The following is a 20,672-nucleotide window of genomic DNA, read 5'->3' on the forward strand; positions in this document are numbered from 1 at the left end:
TAAAGACGCATCTCTTCAGCCAAGCATTCACATAATGCTTACCTTTTATACTGTTGAATCAGATCAAATGCATTAATATTATGAACAGCAGCTACGCTAATTATTTCCCATCTGCTTTTCTGCTGTTATCTCGGGACGCTAGTCCCGAGGTAAATAGCGTTCGTCAGCTCCAGCTTGTATCCAGCCTCTCACGGAGACTTCAGATGCCCCAACACCTGCGATGGGACGACTCGACGCCTGTGAAGAGACGACTCAACGCCAGCGATATGTTATGCCCTAAATTAATACATGATGATTAACTAACTATTTTCTTCTATGTACATTTCTGAAATGCACTTTCTGTAAAGCTGCTTTGAAACAATATGTATTGTGCAAAGCGCTATACAAATAAATTTGAATTGAATTGAATACACAAACAGACATAAATTTTAAAAAGCCATGTAATCCTCAGATTAAGCAGATTTTAAACAAATCAAGTAGCAAAGGCCAGGTAAACATTTACAAAGGTATTACAATATCAAAATGTGTCCAAACTTTTCTTGAAGAGCTGATAATGTCTTAAAATAATTTTTACTTCCTGCTTGACATTTGGCAATGTATAACGTTTACATTTCATACTTTAACAGTCAAATTCTCTCAAAAGTGTGTAAACTCCTTTCTTTGGCAGCTTAGTAAAAGTCTTTGGTATTTCTCCTTCATCCACCCATCCCCCCCGCCCCCCATTTCCAGTCACAAAGTCACTGAACGTCCCAGATCTCACAGAGGAGGGGGGTGAACTTGTGGTCACTCATGCGCCATGACTCTAGCATTTCAGTGTGGTGGTGGTTGAGGGTGCGAAGTTCCGTTAGACGACCGAGAAGCCTTGCGAAGTGCTGGGGCTCCTGAGGATGCTGTAGCTTACAGACCTTCCTCAGCACCTCCAACATGGGATCCTGCAGACGCTCCACTGCCTGCTGGTCTTTTACATATGGCCTGTCTGTGGTTAGATAGAACAGTTACAGTCAAATGGAACACATTTTGTTGTGGCCTTCTAAAGCTTAAAACAATGACAAAAATGTGGTAGCTTCTCTATTGTGACCTTATTAATCATTAACCATTTAACTTATTATTGGAACAGAACAAATGGCATAATTGCTTAAAGCTGCAGTCCGGCATTTTTCCTCTTTGTCGCCATCTCTGTTTGAAATCTGTAATTGCAGTTATTCGCGGAATTATTAACTTTGCGTGAGTTGCACATCGGCATGAAACAGCGCAGATGAACACAATGTTTTGAGACTGCGAGTCTGTCAGTCACCGCGCCGATGTGGAAACTGGCATTCAGAATCACACATTCTACTTTTGGAAGTAGGCCTACAGTATGACCATGACAACATACGAATTTTCATCGGAAAATGTCATCTGAACAAGTAAGTAACATCCACATCAACTAAGGGGGGAAAGCCTTGCAGTAAATCGTGCTGATTAAATATAACGATCGCGTCAAACCTTTCAAATTATACTTTGTTCTCAAATTATCAACATCAGCATTGTGACTACATTTAATGTGTATTATGATTACCCTGTAGTTCAGTTTCTATTTCTGTGCAGTCTAATTTCTAATTGTCATACCAATAAATTAATGTTTCTTTACTGGTTTTCTTTGAGAAAAAAAAACAAAAAAAAAAACACGTATCTGTAATCCGATGCATAATTAAAACTATATATAATTTCGGAGGAGGCCGGTTTGGTTTGCTTGGAGTAGAGGTGAATTGCTCCCTCTCATAGCTAGCTCAAAATATTTACCATAATAGCTAAACGAATAAAGACAGGAAACTCCGTAACTGTGTGAATTAAGCGAACAAGTGTGCTACTGTTACACGATTGAACTATTGAAATGTCTTACCTGTCCTAAAAGAAAAAAAGCCATCTCTGCGTCCGTTTTGAACCGATGTTTATCCTTGTTTTCGCGTGGGCCAGTTGCAGTCTCTTTTTTCTCTAACGTTACCCACTCCGAAGTCCGAATTATTTGGGGTTTTACAAGTGGTGAATGTCCAGTTGTCACTGGTGATTGTCGTTTGAACCTTTCTGGATCCGCCATAAGTTTAATTATTTAATGCTGTGAGAAAAGGCTAAAAATGTCCACCTCCAACATCCTCACGCAATATAGCCGACTAGCCGGGACGCCTTCTTTATGTGTACAGATGTGACGTAATGACGCAAAGACATGCTCGAATTTCCCGCGGAAATCCACCAGTACCACTGGAATTTAAATCATTATTACAAGCTAACCGTTTTGAATCGGGCAAAAGCAAGCAGATATTTTTGAACACTGGCTGGTTATGTTTTTTTTAATTATTATTATTTTGGATAATTTTTAACCCAAAAAAGTTACGGACAGCAGCTTTAATTACATAAGAACCAAAAGTGGGTGTTAGATAGTTTAAACAGTAAGCAATTTCTTTGAAACATTGTTGATGTTTGAAACACACCCCTCCCTTCATTGCTCTGCCCCCAAAATGCACGAACATGCAATGCAAGAGTGGATGTCTCTTTATTATAGCTGAAGAGAAGCAAAATAATGCTTTGCGAAAAATAAAGCAAAGATGACGAACAAAAGACAAGGAAGAACAAAAAATGAACATACAAAAAGTACACAAGTATATACAATCAAGAGTTTGTTGTTATTCGGCAGCAGCACACCAGCTCCAGACAGACAATGACACTAAAAACTGTCCTGTAACTAGCTAACATTACAAAAACAGCATCTTGGTTCAAAATCAACATATCAGAATGATTTCTGAAGGATAATGTGACTGAAGACTGGAGTCATGATGCTGAAAATTCAGCTTTGCAATCACAGGAATAAATTACATTTTTAAAATGTATTAAAATATTTCATAATATTACTGTTTTAACTGTATTTTTGATCAAATAAACAACCTTGGTGAGCATAAGAGACTTTTTTTTTTAAAACAAACAAATCTTACCGTACCCAAACTTTTGCGCAATTGTGTTCTTTTAGTTTGCTCAAATAAGAAATAAAATAAAATAAACGAATTAATCTGCATTCTGCAACTTCTTATTTAGAACATTAAGTGACGGATATCTGCTCACCTGGTGAGAGGATAGTGATAGCAGTAAGTAAAGCATGTTCCTCTTGCATCATCTGCAGCTCCCCAATGCTTTTATAGAAGTTAAACATGGGTGTCATAAACTCTTCAGATATTCCTGAAAAAAATAAAGCAATTCATGAAGATTTACACCAAGCTTTGCAATTATTTTCTAAATCACTCTAAGTCCAGTAATGACAACAAAACAGCAGTCATTTATTACCTCAGCCACCTGTAACCACTCCAAAACATGTTTCTTGGAAGCTATAACTACATTTAAAAATAACCTGCTGAGCCCAATGCGCATATTTACATACTGGCTATGACTAAAGTTAAAAGAAGTCCATGCATTCTTTCCTGGACTAAAGATGACATTAAGTATACTCACGTGGCATTAATCAGACCACACATTTTACAATTGTTTGAGCTTCAATAAATAAATCTGAGTCACACTTTTAGTGTTCAGTTGTAAAACTGTCTTTTTTGAATGTACAATATAGGGATGGGACGGTATGAAAATTTCGATTATCAATATTAACACGGTTTTGTTAAAACGAGATGAGTGTTCAAAAGGAACTGATGCTCACACTAAAAACATTTCAACAAGTTTTATATTTGAAAATCAACAAACAACAAATAAAACAAGCAGCTCTATGCACTTTTTAAAGCAAGATTCTATTCTGTGGCATTTCCTTCCTCATATGACCGTCGTCAATAGCAACGCATTATAACACAGCACACATCCCAACACAATCTCATGAAAGTGCGTATCTATACCACGAATGTTATTTCTCGTGCCGTGCATATGCAACACACTGAAAACCCCTGGCCCTTGGGTAGGATAGGCGTCGGCTCTATTTCTAGCATGCACGCGTTTTGAGACGCGCGTGTCACGCAGGCAGTGTGTCACCGGCCTTACGTCACGCAGCCAGTGTGTCACCGGCAATGTTGTTGTTTTTTTATTCGAGAAGAAATGGAAGGCAGTGACCGTGCTCGGGAGATTTTTCAGCCTTTTAAGAGGACCAAATCTGAGGTGTGGTCATATTTTGGCTTTTACAAAAGTCCAGAGGGGGAACTTAATCGAGGATGGTCACCCTGTCTGCAGAACAATGAGAACATGCACAAAAAAGTCGCTGCAATAGAGAGAAACACTTCAAATCTGTGTGACCATCACCCACTGTTGTTAACGAACACAAGGCAAGTTAACTTTGACCTCAATACCAAAACTACGTCTGGGAAATATTTGGCCACAAAATTTTGTTTTCAGTTGAAATATTTTATCTCACTCACTTCAGTGGCAGTTGAAATCAGCTGCGTAAAACGTAATACACCCCAAGCGTCGGAAGCGAGTAGCCTAGTACAAAAATGGCGGAGATTTTTTTTAACAGATATTACTGTTCTTGTTAATGAACATAAATTTAACATAGTAAATCTGCATCTAACTCAAGATAATACTATACTGTCAACTCACTGTCAAATATGCGTTTCGAGACAAAACATGTAGCCTAATTTTATTATTGCAGATAATTATTATTGCAAACTGTGCTGAAGATACATTCTATCAAAGTTAGGCAACACAAACCTGTTTCAAGACTTGAAACATGCAGAAACTAATTAATTCAGGTTTATTTATCAGTACCAGGCAGCAACGCTAACTTCCGCTGGAATTGTCGGATAGGAACCGTCCGTAGCCTTTCGCAAGAGTTCAATTTTTTTGAACGCATCCGGATGACCAACGGACACGATTTTCTTCGCACCGTACTCGTTCGGACCCGTTTCGGACCCGTTCGCATGCGGTCTGCGAATCTCCATAGGAAATGAATGACTTCCGGTCGTTTCGGAGCCGTATCGGAGCTGATTTCAACTGCCAGTGTGAAGGCGGCGTAAAAGATATATACATTATCGGGAAACCCGGCCCAGACTAGATGCGACTGTCACTTCATGACAGAAGATTGCTTCTTTAATTGTTCATCTAATTGTTTCCTCTAATGTCCATGTAACGCGTTGTCTTTTCATTTTCTTGTTAAATTTGCAGATAACGGTGTTGGCAGTTTACATGTTTTGAGCGCAGTGAAGATTAGCACATCATTGTATTGTATATAAATTAATTGTATATGAATCAATTTTGTTGTAATTTATAGGATACAGTTTGCAAAAGGATGGTTTTAATTAAAATGTTTGTGCAATTTTATTTATTGAAATATTTTCATGTTTTAAATATTAAATGTAAATTACTGTTCCTTAATAAAGTTTGTTAATGCTCTGGGAACCAAAATTGTTAACTGGATATTAACGTTAGAATGTTTGTTCAGGGAACGTTCTGGGAACCTGAAAGTAACGTTCTGGGAACCAAAAATTGTTAACTGGATATTTGACATTTGGGTATAAAGTGTTTTAATTTTACAATATATGGTGTAAACACGTCTGAGTGCTGCCCTCTTCAGGTTGAACGGTGGCTACTGCAGTTGAATTTTCCTATTGGATGTTTGCGGTAGTTCGTGACGGTACCGGTGAGAGCTGAGTCTGACGTAAGCAGGTTTCAGCTTACCACGCCCTTGGTACGAGCTACCACGTCCATGGCAGTATAAAAACCATCTTGTTTCGTGAAAACCACTGTAGCGAGTCAGGAGTTGGAATTGCGAGTATTGAAAACGATCAGGATAGAGTATCCGTTCATCCCCTCTATCTCCACTGGGCTCCGCCCACTTTTCCAGCATTTTTAAAATATTGCCAGTGGGTGGAGTCAGGCTCTGACCGGGGGTTTAGTTACCCTTTAAGACGCAGACGTGACGCAGATGTCACGTAAATCACGTGTGGCAGTGAAGTGTATTGTCAGACGTTTAAGTGTCATTCACGTGTAGCAGTGAAGTTATAAATTGTTTTTTCTCTAACACGGGTTTAACACTCTACTCAGCACAGGTCAGTGCAGTGTGCCAGCGGTTGCGATCGGTTCTTTAAAGGGTTAGTTCACCTAAAAATGAAAATTCTGTCAGTAATTACTCACCCTCATGTTGTTCCAACCCTGTAAAACTTTCGTTCATCTTCGAAACACAAATTAAGATATTTTTGAATAAATCTGAGAGCTGGATCACTCCTCCATAGGCTTCTTAAGGGATCGAAACTGGCTGGCCCAAAAGTTATAAAAGACATCGTCAAAATAGTCCGAGTGACTACAGTGGCTCAATCTTAAGTTTATCAAGCGACGAGAATACTTTTTGTGCGCAAAAAACAAACAAAAATAACGACTTTATTCAACTAATCATTTCTTCCTCTGTGGGCCGTGATATTTCACGTAGTGAAACTACCATAGACAGTATAGGAAACTACGCAAAGCTTCTAGGTTGCACGTCACACGTAGGCTCACTATTTTCCGACACTGGTCATGTTTGTGATGCGTGACATACAACCTAGAAGCTTTGCGCAGTTTCACTACGTGAAGTATCACGGCCGAACAGAGAAGGAAATGATTAGTTGAATAAAGTCGTTATTTTTGTTTGTTTTTTGCGCACAAAAAGTATTCTCGTCGCTTGATAAACTTAAGATTGAGCCACTGTAGTCACTCGGACTATTTTAACGATGTCTTTCATAACTTTTGGGCCGGCCAGTTTCGATCCCTTAAGAAGCCTATGGAGGATTTATCCAGCTCTCAGATTTAATCAAAAATATCTTCATTTGTGTTCCAAAGATGAACGAAAGTCTTAAGGGGTTGGAACAACATGAGGGTGAGTAATTACTGACATAATTTTAATTTTTGGGTGAACTAACCCTTTAATATGACTTTGCAACATGCACTCGTCTCAATGAACGTGACACTTGCGTCTGTCTTATAACGTCACGTCTGCGTCTGTGATTTATATACTGTATAGGATTAAAAAAAAAATAATAATAATTTAAAAGGCCAGCACTTTGGTAAACTAGAAAACAGACAACTCGATCGCACAACCACTGTTTCTGTAGATCCTTTAAATAGAAGAATAGAATTTAAAAATATATATTTTTATAAATAGGCCTATATATTAAACTATTAGGCTATAGGCTACTAAAATGGTTACAAAAACATAATGTCGGATATCCGAAATAATAGGCTACTACAATCTGCAAACACAAGGCTATGAACACAAAACAGTTTAGGACGTCGTTTGTTTGTTTATTTATTTATTTAGCCTATTCAGTTTTTGTAGCAGCAGCATAATAAACAAGACGTGTTTCGTTTGTCACATGCTATTGTTTGGCTATTGTTTTGGGTATGTTCATTTACAAATACTTTTGAGATTAACTAAGGCTTTTACAGGTAATCCATTGTGTACTGCTGTTTGTATTAATTGTTTTGAGAACTGCAGTTACTGGGAGGAATATACTATGGATGATTCGTGAAATGTAACTGAGAAAAACGAAGTAAAGGGTACATTCAGTAATTCAACGTGTCATAAACACTTATAATGCATTCGTTTAAATTTAAAAACATTAACTTTATATTTTAGAACAATTTCAGAACGTATTTATTTGATTTAGTAATGTTCTCATGACAACAAATTAATTGTAGGCTACATGATCCTTGCTTATCCTGCAGGTACTACACTATTTTCCCCTCATCTCCGCAAATGACAACGGACTTAATAAACACGCCTCTGTATAACCTCACGCCTCCATATCAGGATGTAGTTTAAGTGTGATGTTAAAAATCATGGGAGAATTGAAAGAGAAACTCTGGCTCTATGTTAATTCTCTTCCTGCTTTTGACTATTGTGCCAAAATATTTCTGTACCTGTTGATACAAATCTAAATATTTGTATGCACCAGCAAAGATATTTAGACTAAATAATAAAAATAACAATAATAGCCTAATAATAATAAACTGTGCTCGCCTTTCTCTTTTGAGGTGTAACTGTTTTTAATTATAATTCTGTCAGATCGCCTGTGTCAATCAAACTTCGGTGAAACTCTAAAAACCAAATATTACAACTTTAAAATCAAACATTACAAATAACACATTTTATTTGTTAGTTAAATCAGCCCAAATGTTTACAACTAGGCTACGTTATTTTGTGTTGGTCAAGAGACTCCTAGTGGTGAATAGTACAAAGGCCTACTTGCTTTTTATGGTTAATCTTTTTATGATTAAGTAGGCTATATGTGGACATGTTGACAAGAAAAAATGGCAAACACAAATTTTAACATGATAATTTGTGTAAATTAATATTTACTATATAATAAAAAGCTATGTATAAGCAAGGTAATATCACTTCATTGCTAATAAAATAGAATTGAAGATCAGTGGGGGAAAATAATAAAGAACGAATAAGTGTGTGGAATGTGCTGGAAACCCCCTTGACGGAGACGTGACGTTCTGCAGACGAAGGAGTGATGTGGCAGACGCAGACGATACGTTCTGCTACGCAGACGTCACGTTTGGTAGACGCAGACGTCACGTTCATTGAGACGAGTGCGTGCTACAAAGTTAAATTTTTGAGCCTATCGGATTCAGGAGATATTGCTTAGCAGGATAATACCTATGTATCATTTTGAAAGAGATTTCTCTTACTTTATTCGTAAGGAGGTATTTAAGGAAGGTTCCATATATTCCCCCAATTCAGGTTATCAACAAAGTTAGACCAATAGGGAACAACATTAGGGGTGACCACAGTAGCAGTTTTAACATTAAGTGACATGATGGGCATCTGACGTATTGCCACATCCGGTCTCCACTGGCATGTGCCAGTGGATATAGTGACATGTGTCACTGACATTATTGGCATGTGCCAGTGGATAGTGACATGTGTCACTGACATTATTGGCATGTGCCGGTGGATAGTGACATGTGTCACTGACATTATTGGCATGTGCCGGTGGATAGTGACATGTGTCACTGACTTTGCGGAACACTGTCGCGGAACAGGTTGCCGTCTTGTGACACCTCGGTAGTGACTGACAGATGAGCTGAGCAGCTATACTGACGTAATTGTGAAACAAACGCCTATTTAAATAGCCTATTTTTTTCTCAAACATGTCAGTTTGTGACATGTTGCGACAGTTGAGGAATATCTACGGGTGGTGTACTTGTCATTTGTTTGAGTAGCAAGTACAGTAAGACGGTAGCAAAAATTAAATAAATAAAAACAAGTAATCAGAGTCTGATGCCGATATAAATAATTAGTGGATAATTTATAATATATATATACATATATGTATGTAATTTATGTAAGTAAATTATTTACTAATTAATTTATCAAATATAAAAAAGTATTTACTAGTTTATAAAATATAAATAAATTATTTACTAATTATTTATATTGATTTCAGACTCTGATTACTTTGTTTTTGCTTATACTCATCTTTTACAAATACATTTAAGGAATTATGTAATAAGAAATAAACCAATTTTTATAAATCTGAACATGCATTCCTTCTGTAGATGTCATAATGTCACATCTACATGAGGCAAAACGGAGGTATTAACTACTACGCCACCTGGAAATTCTCCACCCAGGAATCAACCTAAGACAGGCCGCACAGATTCTTATCCCCCAATAGGACAAGAGACGTGGATGAATAAATAATTACTTGTTTTTATTAAAGGACACAAAAAAATAAGAAATTGTTCATTAACAAAGACACAAAAGATAATAAATTGTTCATTGACAAAGACACCAAAGATAATAAATTATTCAATGACAAATACACAAGGGAGATGTTCAAAATAATACTACAACACTGACCACTATAACTACACAAAATCCTACATACAAAAAAAAGAAATACACTTAGTCACAAGAACCACACCCCAATATAACCAAAAAGAACAGGGCTGAGTGTGGCCAGCAGGGGAGAGACTCAATAAGCACCACCACAATCAAATAAGTAATAAGAAATACAAAAAAAAAAAAAAAAAAAAAATCAGGTTCACCTTCACACACGGTGCACATACACAGCACAAAATAATCCACAAGTCAAGCCCCGCACATTTGTTCTTGGCCACTAAACCCCTGATGCAAAAAAAAGACATTCACATACATAGAATAATTACATACACAAAAGAAACTCTTATGCAAACTAACAAAATTAACTAAATAAACACTTGAAAGAAAACAATACAATGAAACAACCAGACAACACACACCGTCTTCCTTGTAAACACACACACGCACGTAAAAACACTCGCACTCACACACCTAAAACTGCAGGGCGCCGATATTCCTCCAATCAACCTACAGGCAACGCAGTAACGTTGTTTTTCTTTTTATTCGGCCGCCGCCAGAGTGAAATAATAAAAATGACGCAAATCCTTCCACTTGGTTTGATCTCTAGTTAAGACAGCAGCAAAACAGCAGCGCTCCGCAGCGAACGTCAGGTAATCCCAGCACCGGAATCCACCTCGCTACTCAGCAAAATCTCCTATATGGTTGGAATGACGATCGTAATTTAAGAGAAATATCATAGAGCGACGCATGTATACAAATAACCTGCATACTTGGGGTGCGAGAAATCCCAGTCACGGCAGTCCAAAGTGAAAGATCGACGCGCACACTGTAACAGAACAGAAAGCATTTTGTTCTCTTACGAGAGGTTCTCTCGTATTGCGTAAGTTTAGCTTACGCTACGGGAAAGATTCATCTTCTCGAGATATTGAAGCCAAAAAATTATCCTTAATTTTGTATTCATTGTCAACGCAGTGCAGCAGCTAGCAGACCTAGAGCAGACCATCTCGCGTGCTCATTGGCTGCCCTGCGGGCAACTGCTGCAGCCTACCAGTGAGCCCGGCGTGACGTCACGCCCAATGAAGGGCGCCCGCCCTTTTTCAAGATGTCTCGCCTTTCCTATGGCTCGTGCAGAGCCGCTCAGCATTGGAGACCGCCCATCTGCGCTCTCTGCCTGGGCCAGGAACACGCAGCCTCGCCCTCTCGTTGGAGGATGCGAGCACTGCAAGGAACTTCCGATGTCGACCCTGCGGGCTCGAATCAAAGTCTTTAACCACAGCGCCGCACGGCTAGCTCTCTTTACGTTACAAGAGTTTCCCCGCCCTCGCTCCCCGTTTCGCTCGTCATGCAGAGCCCTCTCGAGCTCTCTGCATGACCCGGACGGGCATCATCTGTGTCACATGAAGGTCCCGTGCCCACTACTAGTGCGCGCGCCCTCATACAAACACTGTTCCCAGTTCTGCTCGACCAACGAGCACGCGGCTAGCTCTCTTTACGTTACAAGAGAGCTGCCCCGCCCTCGCGTCGCCGTTCGCGCGTCATGCAGAGCCCTCTCGAGCTCTCTGCATGACCCGGACGGGCATCAACATACGCGACGTACTGGATGCGTGGCAAGAGCAGAAATTTTTATACAGTTCTGCTCGACCAACGAGCACGCGGCTAGCTCTCTTTACGTTACATGTGAGCTACCCCGCCCTCGTGTCATGCAGAGCCCTCTCGAGCTCTCTGCATGACCCGGACGGGCATCAACATACGCGACGTACTGGATGCGTGGTAAGAGCAGAAATTTTTATACAGTTCTGCTCGACCAACGAGCACGCGGCTAGCTCTCTTTACGTTACATGTGAGCTACCCCGCCCTCGTGTCATGCAGAGCCCTCTCGAGCTCTCTGCATGACCCGGACGGGCATCATCTGTGTCACATGTAGGTCCCGTGCCCACTACTTGTGCGCGCGCCCTCATACAAACACTGTTCCCAGTTCTGCTCGACCAACGAGCACGCGGCTAGCTCTCTTTACATTACAAGAGAGCTATCCCGCCCTCGCGTCGCCGTTCGCGCGTCATGCAGAGCCCTCTCGAGCTCTCTGCATGACCCGGACGGGCATCAGCATACGCGACGTACTGGATGCGTGGTAAGAGCAGAAATTTGTATACAGTTCTGCTCGACCAACGAGCACGCGGCTAGCTCTCTTTACGTTACAAGAGAGCTTCCCCACCCTCGCGTCCCTGTTCGCGCGTCATGCAGAGCCCTCTCGAGCTCTCTGCATGACCCGGACGGGCTTGCGCGCCGCCGGCGAAATGTCTCGCCCTGTCAGTACCCTTAGATAAGGCTACTGCAGCGGTGTATTTGGCAGCCAACGAGCCGGTAATGCAACCCGCTCGCCTGCACACATCCGCCGTTCTCGCGGCGACCCAGAGAAATCTCAAGTGAGTATAATGTCTGGTTATCCGGCTCACGCCGTTGGTGTCTTGAGTGTAGTAAAGGTGCCCACATCTCGGTGTTCACCCTTACACACAAACACGATACCCCCCGTGTCTCCCGCAGAGGCCACTCTCATAAAGCTGGCAAATGCCGCTCGAATGCTAGATGTAGGAAACGTGCCCACAACTCTGTGCTCACGCCTATTTTCTGCCTGCTCTGTCACACGGCCAGAACAGCCTCATACATGTCAGGTTAAGTATGTAAGCTTACTAACAGACACATCGCCTCCGAAAAGACGCACGTGTCCCGCTGCGACCGGACCGCCGTCAAAATTTATTTCCCTGTCAGTCCCCTTCAAACAGGCTACTGCAGTGGTTCATTTAGCAGCCAACGAGCCGGTTTGTTCACCCTCTCGCCTGCACACAAACGCCGTTTTCACGGCGACCCAGAGAAATCTCAAAAAGAGTATAATGTCTGGTCCGGCTCACACCGTCGGTGTTTTAAGTGTAGTGAAAGTGCCCACCCCCCAAGTGTTCACCCCTACACACAAGCACTTCAAATCTCGTGTCACTCAAAGGGCACACTCTCATAAAGCGCAGAAAAGCCGCTCGAGTGTTGAATGTAAGAAATGGGTCCACAAGTCTGTGCCCACTATCTGCCCGCTCTGTTACACGATCAAAAAGCAGGTTATGAATGTAAGTCTCGTGCCCGCCAGAGAGCGTTCACGCTTACTAACAAAAACCTCCCCCCGGGCACCGTGTGCGCATTTAAGTGTTATCACAAAACGCAGGGCATTAATAAGACGCTTCCCATCCATTACGATCGGGGCGTCAAATACACTTGTAAGTCTCGTGCCCGCGCACACGCGCTCACGCTTACAGGAAGCTTTTCCGCCCAGAGCGCTGCTCGCACGTCAAAAAGTGAAAAGAAAATGTTCCCCATCCCTTATGATTTGGGACATCTCACATAAATCAGCCGGATTTCGGCTTTCAGCGAGCAGCCATTGCCCAGAACCGAGAGCGCGCGCGCCGTGCTTTCGGCTCCGGTTCAGTTTCAAGCTCCCGATCTGAACCCGGAGGCCATTCGCCCCCTAGTGGCTCACATAGCTGCGTGGGAAACTATCCCAGGGATTTCAGAATGGGTGCTGAGCACAATAAAGCAGGGCTATACACTTCAATTCATTCGCCGCCCCCCGCGCTTTCGAGCCCGGACCGCGACGATAGTGAATGCGGAAGTAGCACACCTACTTCACGCAGAAATAGCAAAGCTGCTGTGCAAAGGGGCTATAGAAAAGGTACCGCCTTCTCTGAGCGAGTCAGGCTTTTACAGCCGATATTTTCTCATACCCAAGAAAGACGGAGCCTTCAGACCTATCCTAGATCTGAGACATTTGAACAAAGTGCTTGCAAAAAGACCGTTCAAAATGCTTACGACCAGGAAAATTCTCGCGCACGTTCGCCCGAGGGACTGGTTTATTTCTCTAGATCTGAAGGATGCCTATTTTCAGATTCAGATAATACCCTGTCACAGGCAATTTTTGAGATTCGCCTTCGACGGTCAGGTATATCAATACACCGTCCTGCCGTTCGGCCTGTCCCTAGCACCCCGTACATTACGATGTGCATGGACGCGGCGCTCGCCCCCCTGAGAAGTCAGGGTCTGCGAATAATGAACTATCTGGACGATTGGCACAGTGAGAGACAGAACTGCTATCTCACAGAACAGTGCTTCTCAGTCACCTGGAAAGCTTGGGTCTCACGGTCAACTGGACCAAGAGCTCATTACTTCCCAGCCAATCAATTTCCTTTTTAGGAATAGAACTAAATTCGGTGACCATGACGGCTCGTTTATCGACACAGCGTGCGCAGTGTTCGCCACCTAGCCGCATCTTTCCAGAAGGGCAGCTTTCTCCCTTTGAAAACATTTCAAAGGATGTTGGGCTGTATGGCATCAGCTGCAGCGGTGCTTCAGCTGGGCCTACTGCGCCCGCTCCAACGCTGGTTGAATGCTTGCGCGTCCCGCCGAGCTTGGGTTTCTGGCGGCCAGAAAAGCAGAGTGACTCAGACCTGCATAGCGGCTCTGCAGCCCTGGTAAGTAGCCGACTGGTACCAGCAGGGAGTGATGATGGGAACCATCTCTTATCGGAAAGTCATTTCGACAGACGCGTCCATCGGGTTGCGGCGCGCTGTTCGAGGGCAGACCAGTCTTCGGCCAGTGGTTAGACCAAAAGAAGTGTTTTCACATAAACTGTCTGGAAATGATAGCGGTCGAGAACGCGCTGAAGCGCTTCCTCCCGTTCATACAGGACCAACATGTTCTTGTCCGCTCAGACAACGTGTCTGTGGTATCCTATGTAAACCGTCAGGGCGGTGTCAGATCCAGAAATCTCTGCAATCTGATGGAACGCCTCCTTATTTGGTCTCGGATGCACCTGCGCTCGCTGAGGGCGGCGCATGTGCCTGGCCATTTGAACGACGGCCCAGACAAACTGTCCAGGGACAATGTTCCCCCAGGGGAATGGTCCCTGCACCCCCAAACAGTCCAGAAACTGTGGCGCCTATTCGGCAGAGCGGAAGTCGACCTATTTGCGTCAAAAGACAACGCTCAATGTCTGACGTTCTTCTCGAAGAACGAGGACGCGCTGGCCCAGGTTTGGCCCAGCCTCCCGCTATATGCTTTCCCTCTGGTCTCTCTGTTACCACAGGTGATCAAGAGAATCAGGGAAACGCGCCACTCGGTGCTCCTCATAGCCCCGCTTTGGGAGAATCAGATTTGGTTCCCGGAACTAGCACGACTGTCACATACAGCTCCGTGGACGATTCCGGTGAGGGCAGATCTCCTCTCTCAGGCTCGATCTGGCATCCCCATCCAGATCGCTGGTCTCTGCACGCATGGTTGATCAACAGGTACTCGTTGCCCTGCCAGAAGGAGTGATGAACACGATCACGCAGTCTAGAGCTCCTTCCACGAGAAGGCTCTACGCGTCTAAATGGTCGGTGTTCTCTAGATGGTGCACCGACAGAGGTCTGGACCCACGGACATGCGGGGTGGCGCATCTGCTCACCTTCCTACAAGAGCTGTTGGATAAGGGGAGGTCCCCATCCACGCTCAAAGTATACGTGGCAGCGTTCGCAGAATCGACGCACGGCCAGTCACTGGGAAGACATGAGTTGGTCATCCGCTTCCTTAGAGGAGCTAGAAGGATGAACCCGCCGCGCCCCCCGTCGGTTCCTATGTGGGATCTTTCATTGGTCCTCGAGGCCCTGAAAGCCTTTCCATTTGAACCACTAGACTCCGTGGGGTTGAAATATCTATCACTGAAAACCGTCTTTCTGACTGCACTGTCGTCAGTAAAATGTGTGGGGGACCTGCACGCGCTATCTGTCAGCGCGTCGTGTCTTGAGTTCAGGCCGAATGACTCTAAAGTCATCCTCAGACCTAGACATGGCTATGTTCCTAAAGTGATGGGCACTCCATTCAGAGCGCAAGTTATTTCGCTGTCAGCTCTGCCAGCATCTGACAGCGAAAGTGATGTGAATCTCCTCTGCCCTGTCAGGGAGCTGAGATTTTACATTACGCGCTCCGCCTCCTTCGGTTGTTCAGAACAGCTTTTTGTTTAGTTTGGTGGGCGCACCAAGGGTCTCGCCTCCTCGAAACAGAGCCTGTCCAGATGGATAGTGGACGCTATAGCAGCTGCTGTAGCGTTTATACGCCCGTATAAATATAACTAATTATTATTCATAACGGATTATGATCAATAATTAATAATTTAATTATTTTGAGAATTTACTGTAGCAGAATCAATAGTATGATCATTTTAGCAGTTCATCCAATGAACGGAAAGCATAAACAATTATTAATTCTAGGAAATATAATATCTTCCTGGGCAAGAAAGACTAATTCCCAGCTAACAGCTAAATTAAGAAATAATTCAAGGGAAAGAGCATAAGTAGCTTAGATCGCAGTTCAAGACAATAAATTCGTAAGCACATAACACAAGTAATGCTTCTCTTTTCAAATACAAACAATACTTTATTGATTATAAGCCTATGACTAACACATAAAACTAATATCTAACACACACAAACAATACCTTATTGATTATAAGACTAACACATAAAACTAATAGTAATAATAGTTATAGTAATAAAACGAACACACACACACACACATTCATACGAGTTGCAGAAAGACAGAGAATGAGGAAGAATGAGTTTTAGGAGTCAGATGGGGAGATCCCAAGTTTTTATATGCACTTAAAAGACATGACCTGAATGAACCATCAATCATCGATTTAACCCTTCTATCGTTTCTTAGGCAGGTTATTCAATTTTATATTAAACACCAGTTCAGTTAAGAGTCTGGGGGCTACTTGCTTGTCCTTGCTTTGGGGTTCCCTTTTGTCGGTGTAAAGGGGTTTCCCGGGTCCGTTGCTTGGCTGGCGGTCTCCTCGTGCCTGCTAGATCTTGGGCAGCCAATCACGTGGTGTGTTGGCGGATGGATGAAAGTCTTTGAAGTTGGAGGCGCGTTGCAGTCGAAACGTTTAAACAAAACTTTGCAGCAAAACTTAGAACCGAGACTTTTAACGGAAAAGAAAAGAAAGGAAGGTGAGACGAGTTAGATGGCTTGAATAAATCTGTTTTAACCCTGATCTTGATTTGGGTCATTTGTCTCTATGCGTCTACATGGCTACTATAACTATCGTCTGCTCCACCCGACTTGTTCTGCCGAGACCTTTCCCGAGGGAGAGAGCGGGGGAGAGAGAGAGCAAGAGCACCAGAGAGCAGAGGGCAAGAGCCCCAGAGAACCAGAGAGAGCACAAGAGCAAGAGAACAAGAACACAAGAGAGAGATTCTGTGTTCGGGTCTAAGATTTTAAACTCAAAGTTTGTCCAACCTCCCGGATGGGTTCTGGCCAATTAGGAGGTGGCCCTATTTCCTTCTTATTGTGAATCATGGGTTATCTGAGATCTCCTTGTTCTCCAGCACTAGCAGAGAGAACAAGAGGCCACAGTTTAGACATTATTACTATTATAAAAAAATACAGGACATTTTACACAGATTTCAAATCAAACCATCTTTTTGAATTAAAAATACGATCCTGCTGACAGGAAACACGGCACACTTTCATTCACACACCTAATATTTATAACAATTATGAATTGTATGGCATCTAAGCATATGAGACACACACATATATTGTAGGAACAACAGAATTATGTAGTTGCATGATCTTTGATTATAAGTCCATCGAGAATTGTTCTGGGATGAGTTTTATGGATTTTGATATGTAAGGTGTTTTAGCGTGTAAAGTTTGTGGGGTTTAAGCCATTCCAGTCTGAGGTCAGAATAGTTCAGGCTGAAGGCTGTTTTGTCCATCTCTCATGGGACCTCTGTGCCCGGTTGCATAAAGCACCTTAAGTGTAATTTTCCCTTAAAGTCGCCCTTATGTTTCCCTTAAACCTAAGGGTGTTGCAGAAAAATACCCTTAAGTGTTACTTAACGGTTTTTTTAAGTGAAACGTCATAAACACTTAGAATTTCCCTTAAATGCTGTTTTTTCACTTAAGTAATCGTTAAGTGTTGCATAAAACCCCTTAACGGTAATTTCCCTAAGTATAACTTAAGGTTTGGAAATCGTAACCTTAAGAGTAACGCGGACAAAAATAAGACGACATGGCTGAATTTATGAAACCAGCTGAAGATCATAGGGAATAGGGAGAACCCTTTGGACCAATTTAGCCATGAAAAATTGTTGCAAGAATACCGATTTGATCGACGCGCAATATTTGACATCGCTATCAAACTAGACGGCTGTCTGTCTGTCATTACACGCGATTCGCAAGTAAACTATCACAACGTTAAGTCAGTGCGCGCACGGAGAGTGTGTGGCCGACAAAAAATTCACAGGAGAACGAGCTGATTCTGTGTTTTAAAAGGAATCATGACAGAAGAAAACAGGTATGCTATGGAAATATACTCAGCTGTATTTCGAGACACAGAGCCAGAAGTGCATTCACAAAACCTAAACAAATGCCAAAGCATGAGACGGTGAACAACACAAACTGCCGCCACGTTCGGAGCTAACGCGGTGTTGCATGATAGCGTCACTGGACTGACACGTGATATTCCGACATGTTAGTGTTTTGCGTATCTATGGCAACAACAGACTTTTATAACGTGAATCCAGGATCGCTGTCGTGAAACACTTAAATGTTTCCCTTACCTAAGAGAACCGTTTAAGAGATTAAATGCAACACCCTTAAGTTGTTCTCTTAGGTAAGGGTAAATCGCCCCTTAAGTATCATACTTAAGGGAAAAACTTAAGGTACTTTATGCAACCGGGCACTGGTCCTTAAGAAAGGCGTAGTCTGTTAGTCGCAGGGGTCAGGTGACCTCTTGTTAGGGCCTCTTGTTTCACCATTTCTAAACAGATCTGTCTTGCCAAATTATAAGACATTGACAACGTTCTTCCTTTAGTTAAACAACAAAAAGTCCTTTTTGGTTGCAGACTCTCTGGGTGTGGTGAAGCCTCTTTCGTGTAATTATGTATGAAAGCTTTAATTGTGTTTGGTTCATTCTCATAGTTGCTACACTGCTTACGCGTCAAAAGGTCTGCAATGCCCTCTGGGCATCAGGGCTCATTCCACGAGAGGCGTGGCCTCGTCGTGGGCGTGGTCCAGTGGGATTTCTATCCATGACATATGTGTAGCGGCGGGCTGGGGCTCCCCGTCTACCTTTGTCAGGTTTTTAGGGATGGCCCGATACCGATACTGGCATCGGGGATCGGGTCGATACTGTCCTAATATACTCGTACTCGTACTCATAAAAATTCGCCGATACCACGCACCGATACCACGTACATTTTGCAAAACTAAACTGGCCGCCGCGAGTGCTTTGTTGAGGTGAACTGAGGCATAGGAAAGTATAATGTCGGCGGTTTGGGCTCATTTCAAGATAAGGGGTGATGACAACAGCAATGCAGACTGTGAGTTATGTTCAGCTAAGGTGTCGAGAGGAGGGAAAGAAAGTACATCGTTTAACACCAGCAATCTAATTAAACATCTGAAGACGCATCATAGATCTGATGGCCGAGCGCGCGCGCGGGCGGTAATGCACTCACTCTGTGTGTGCGGGTTACGGGAGAATAAAACGATTCGCGGGACTCCCGCAAACTAGAAATATCTATGAATAAAACATAAAAACTAAAAGATTTTTATTCATCTCTTGCAGAAAAGCAACAAGAACAACTACAACAAAATAGAAACGATTTACAGGCCAGAGTTTCTATTCATAACATGGTTACAGCGTTGAGCGATGTAGCCAATCACAGACATATGTGTTGATTTCTGGAACGCAATGGCCAATCAGAAGCATTTAAGATAGACTCCCCTCACCGCTCAAATCGGACTTTTTTGTTCAGTGCTGAATTCTGTATGCTGGCAAATCCTCGAATAATAACAAACAAAGTGTGGATATTATGAAAGATTGATTGTGCAGTCAGCTTCATTGATAATAACAGAGATGTGTGAGATCGCGATGAACTGTCAGCTTTTAGGATTTATTAAGGGAGCGCACTTTGCGCGCATTCAGTCATGCCAGACCATGCACGCAGTAGCCTGCTTGCTTTTATGTTAAATTAACAGTGGTTTGTGTGTTAATACATTTATTATTTTACTAATTTTTATTTATTTTTAGACTTGTTAAAACAAGCAGAGAAGAAAATAAAAACAGTCTTCTAACCTGTGTTCTAAAATAGTCGTCTTCTTTTCTGGGAGCCTATTACTTTTGCGGTAGAAATATCGGTATCGGTACTCGGTATCGGCAAGTACACAAATGTAAATACTCGTACTCGTATCGGTTTGAAAAAAAATGGTATCGGGCCATCCCTACAGGTTTTATAACCTAGAAGTTCCTGCCTTGCAGGCTAAACTTTTCTCAGTTTGAAGGAGAGGTGTATTCTGCCCAGATCTTCCTGCTCAGATCACTCTCACGTGACTCAGCTCTCCTGGTTGAGCTGCACTAGTAGGGTATGTGCCATGTGCCTATACAGACCGGCGCGCTGCTCTGTATTCCCTATGTGTGCTTATGTACAAGTGATGACCCGCGTGGCTGGCCACCTTATTTTTTCCACTTATGGGGCTCCCCTGAAAGTTCGGGGTCTCATGGTGGATGCTTGGCGCGCACGGCGTTGACAAAGTGTTCCCGTAGCGTAAGCTAAACTTACGCAATACGAGAGAACCTCTCGTAAGAGAACGATACTCGGTTACTAACGTAACCTCGGTTCTCTCAAGAGAGAGAACGAGTATTGCGTAACCGGCCATGCTCGCGCCATGAGCGACTTCGCTTCAGTCGACGAAAAACCAGGGAAGTCAGCCTACAGCCCCTACTTTTATACGCTAAGCCACGCCCATTCTGGCGGGCTGTGATGCTATGAAGGCGCGGGCGCCCTTCATTGGGCGTGATGTC

The 20,672-nt window shown here is 42.8% G+C and overlaps 1 protein-coding gene across 3 annotated transcripts in view; it reads right to left on the reverse strand.

The window, feature by feature from the left end:
* Positions 1-729: 729 nt before the first annotated feature.
* The window catches only part of nr1h4 (nuclear receptor subfamily 1, group H, member 4), a 45,897-nt gene continuing 25,954 nt past the window's right edge, over positions 730-20,672 (reverse strand). For all 3 annotated transcript variants that reach the window (XM_056261225.1, XM_056261224.1, XM_056261226.1), the window contains 2 exons: positions 3,094-3,207; positions 730-976 (listed from right to left, as the gene is read on the reverse strand). In XM_056261225.1, coding sequence (XP_056117200.1) covers positions 738-976; positions 3,094-3,207 — 353 coding nt within the window. In that variant the 3' untranslated portion in view covers positions 730-737. The remainder of the gene's footprint in view (positions 977-3,093; positions 3,208-20,672) is intronic.

This window comes from Rhinichthys klamathensis, unplaced genomic scaffold (genome assembly GCF_029890125.1).
Source record: "Rhinichthys klamathensis goyatoka isolate OS25496 unplaced genomic scaffold, OSU_Roscu_1.1 h1tg000181l_1, whole genome shotgun sequence".
Lineage (NCBI taxonomy): Eukaryota > Metazoa > Chordata > Actinopteri > Cypriniformes > Leuciscidae > Rhinichthys > Rhinichthys klamathensis.